Here is a 2,807-nt window from a genome sequence, read left to right as displayed (position 1 = left end):
TGTTGAATAAATAAGAACTCTATTTCCAAATAGTATAAATCATCAATGCTATTAGCACTAGAATGGGAAAGCTTCAAGTTGTATACATTTTAGCAAAGTAACCCCATCCCAGTTTATATTTTTAAAGCATAAATTTTCTGACTCTTAGAAGGGGAATTTGCTATCATCATATTACCCCTTTTTCCAGCCATCTCTCAAAATAGTAAAATACTGACCTACTAAAGCAGAGAAATTGGCATCCCTGAGCCTAGCTGAGAGCTGATACAATAGACTGAAGTAAAGATTCAGTTGCCTTGTTAGGTCTAAATAATCACTAATGAGAAAATAAAATTTATTTTTAATGTTATCTTAGTAATACTTAGTTTCAGGTGTACAGTTCTATAATATGTCATCTGTATATTGTATTATGTGTTCACCACCCAAAGACAGACTATCCTTCCTTTTAATTAAGTAAATAAAAATGCTCAGTCATGATTTTCACCTCTGAATACCCATTAATCAGGTACCAATTTTAGTGCTCTTAAGAATTAGGCTTGTGCTTATCCTAGAAATTAAATTTTATGAAAGGTTTTGATAACAGATTCTAAATAATTGAATGATATAAGTCCCTGGTAGTTTTTCCTTTTAATGAGTTAGGGGATTAAAATTTTAAGATTTTTATCTAGGACTCCTTTAGTATGAAGTTGACATTTACTCAAATAGATTTCTTAAGAGTAGAATTTTTAAACAGGTACAGACTGAAGTTTTTGTATTCTGACTGGTGCTCATGGAAGTAGTAGGGAAATCAGCCTGATAATTATTTTTGTATTTTTTTGGTCAAGAAAACCTGAACTAGGTCTCTGGAAGGCACCTGCTGTGGGGAGTTGCCCGCACTTTGGTGCAGCTCTCTGCTTGCTTGGTGGAGGGCAGAGAGTTGCTGGAGCCCCTCTTGTAAGACCCTAATATTCCACACACACTGCCTGCAGGGAGTGGAACTCTTGAGCCCATAAAGCATGAGGTCCCAATCCTTGTATTTAGCACCCTCTGCACCCTCTCTCAGCTAGTAGCATTTTAAGGTGTTTTTAGGTAGACATGTAAGGGCCAGAGAAAAATTTTACAGATATTTTGAGACCCTTAACCTTCATTTCCCAGCTATTCAGTGAATGAAATTAGAAGGCTTGACCTCTATATGAGACCCATCCCTATTTTCTTGGTACTAAAATTTTACCAATCTGAGTCCTAATATCATAATATAAATACACTACTACCCCACCCACAGTCCCCAGATGATCTCAAGCAGACTCGCAGGCTTCTGGGAGGGATTTTCCTGATGAGCACACAAGCCAATGCAGCGGGAACAGTGGGAAGCCACAGGCTGGTCTTCAACACCTGGCCTCAGGAGCAGGACTGGACTCCAGGTGCTTGCGCAGGTGGTTGGCAAAGTCTACCTGGGTCTGTGATAGGACTTTGTTGATGATAGTCTTTGGCAGCCATCCCTAGAGTAAAAGATGAAAGAATTTGACCATCTTGTGGATGGTGGTCCACTCTAGACACCTCTGGGTCCTATCACATTACGGTTTGGTCGTAGTCTTCTAGCTCTGTTTATAGATGCAACCTTGCTGACTGGAGTCGGGACCACAGTCCCGCCGTAGTTGCGGGAGGGACCACATTGCTGCCCTGCGGTCATGAGAGTGTCAGAAGAACAGGATTTGTTCTCAAGACAAATTAAGACGTATCTTCCCAGCTGTGTGACCCTGAGCTAGTGAGCATACCTTTCTGGGCCCAAGTTTCCCCTTTAAAAAAAAAAATAATTAATAGAGTTGAGATTTGATATGAGAGGTAAGAAGGAGCCATTGCGGGCTTTTGAGAGATGGAATATCAAGCCATTACTCAAATCTCTTCTCCCTTCAACAGTCTAATTCTCTCTGAATGGAAGGATTTTTCCTATTCCCTGTGGGAGTGGTGAACTATTTTTCTCTCACCACCTTCCCACTGTGCCACCTCCCATGCCCCTCTCACCTTGAGGTCAATGCTGAGCAGCCAAGTGAGTTTGGTCTTCGATGGACTCCCAGCCAGAGGGTGGAGCACCATGCAAGTGGGGCCATGCTCAGCTCTGTCAATCGAAGAGAAGCTGAATCAGGAGGGCAGTTCAGTTCACTCCTGCTGACGAGTTCTACTAGCCACACTTCTACTAGCCTTGTCTTTCCAGATCTCATCAGAGAAGTGGCCTTCGCCAAGGGTGGTATTTAACAGTTGGCATGGTTACCGGCTTGTCAGAACAAATGCTGATTAGAACTGGAGCTGGAACCTGGAGGCTTCCTGTGGTCCCTTATAGTGGCTGGATAAGAGGGAGGTTGGGGAAAGGGTCTAGGGTGGTGGCTGGGGCCCCTGAGGAACTCAGGGAGCAGCTGGGTTCTAAGTGGTGCAGATTATATTTTAATCACTAGTACAGCCACCCCTGACCATACCAGCTGAACCTCTGTCTTTAGAAAACAATTAAGGTCTTTAAACTTTTGGGGAGAATCAGGACAAACTGCCTATATAAGTAGGGCTGATCTAGTCTTCCCTGCAATGGAAAATGAGAATCTTCCTTTGTAAAAGGAAGTTGAGAGTGGGGACCAAGGATTGGGTTTTTGGAGCCATGTTTGGCCCCCAGGCCTGTGTTAGGAAAGGGAGCTTTAGAGCCTGCTGCCAGTATTACCTGATGACACCTTTCTGCTCAGGCATCTGCCCGAACTGCGTGGCCATGCCAGCCAGCACGCAGGTGGAGCCTCGGCGCTTGGCACAGCGCACACTCACAAAGTCCCGGGGCCCCACGAGGTTTCCTG

At 43.8% G+C, this 2,807-nt stretch overlaps 1 protein-coding gene across 2 annotated transcripts in view; it reads right to left on the bottom strand.

Annotated features, from left to right (window-relative positions):
• STAR (steroidogenic acute regulatory protein) overlaps window positions 1–2,807 on the bottom strand; it is a 15,733-nt gene that overhangs the window by 9,743 nt on the left and 3,183 nt on the right. The window contains exons 5-7 of one of the 2 annotated variants that reach the window (XR_001514161.1): window positions 2,681–2,807; window positions 1,999–2,092; window positions 428–1,475 (exon numbers count right to left, since the gene is read on the bottom strand). The exon at window positions 2,681–2,807 is cut by the window's right edge and continues 82 nt beyond it. Coding sequence is in view for 1 of the 2 variants with exons in the window: in XM_015565233.1 (XP_015420719.1) it covers window positions 1,362–1,475; window positions 1,999–2,092; window positions 2,681–2,807 (335 nt within the window). In the remaining variant the exon portion in view is untranslated. Of the gene's footprint in view, window positions 1–398; window positions 1,476–1,998; window positions 2,093–2,680 lie in introns of those variants that run through there. The other variant, XM_015565233.1, reaches the window with a different exon arrangement.

This window comes from Myotis davidii, unplaced genomic scaffold (assembly GCF_000327345.1).
Source record: "Myotis davidii unplaced genomic scaffold, ASM32734v1 scaffold93, whole genome shotgun sequence".
Taxonomy (NCBI): Eukaryota; Metazoa; Chordata; class Mammalia; order Chiroptera; family Vespertilionidae; genus Myotis; species Myotis davidii.
Note: the sequence above shows the minus strand (reverse complement) of the source record. Positions and strands in the feature narration are given on the sequence as shown.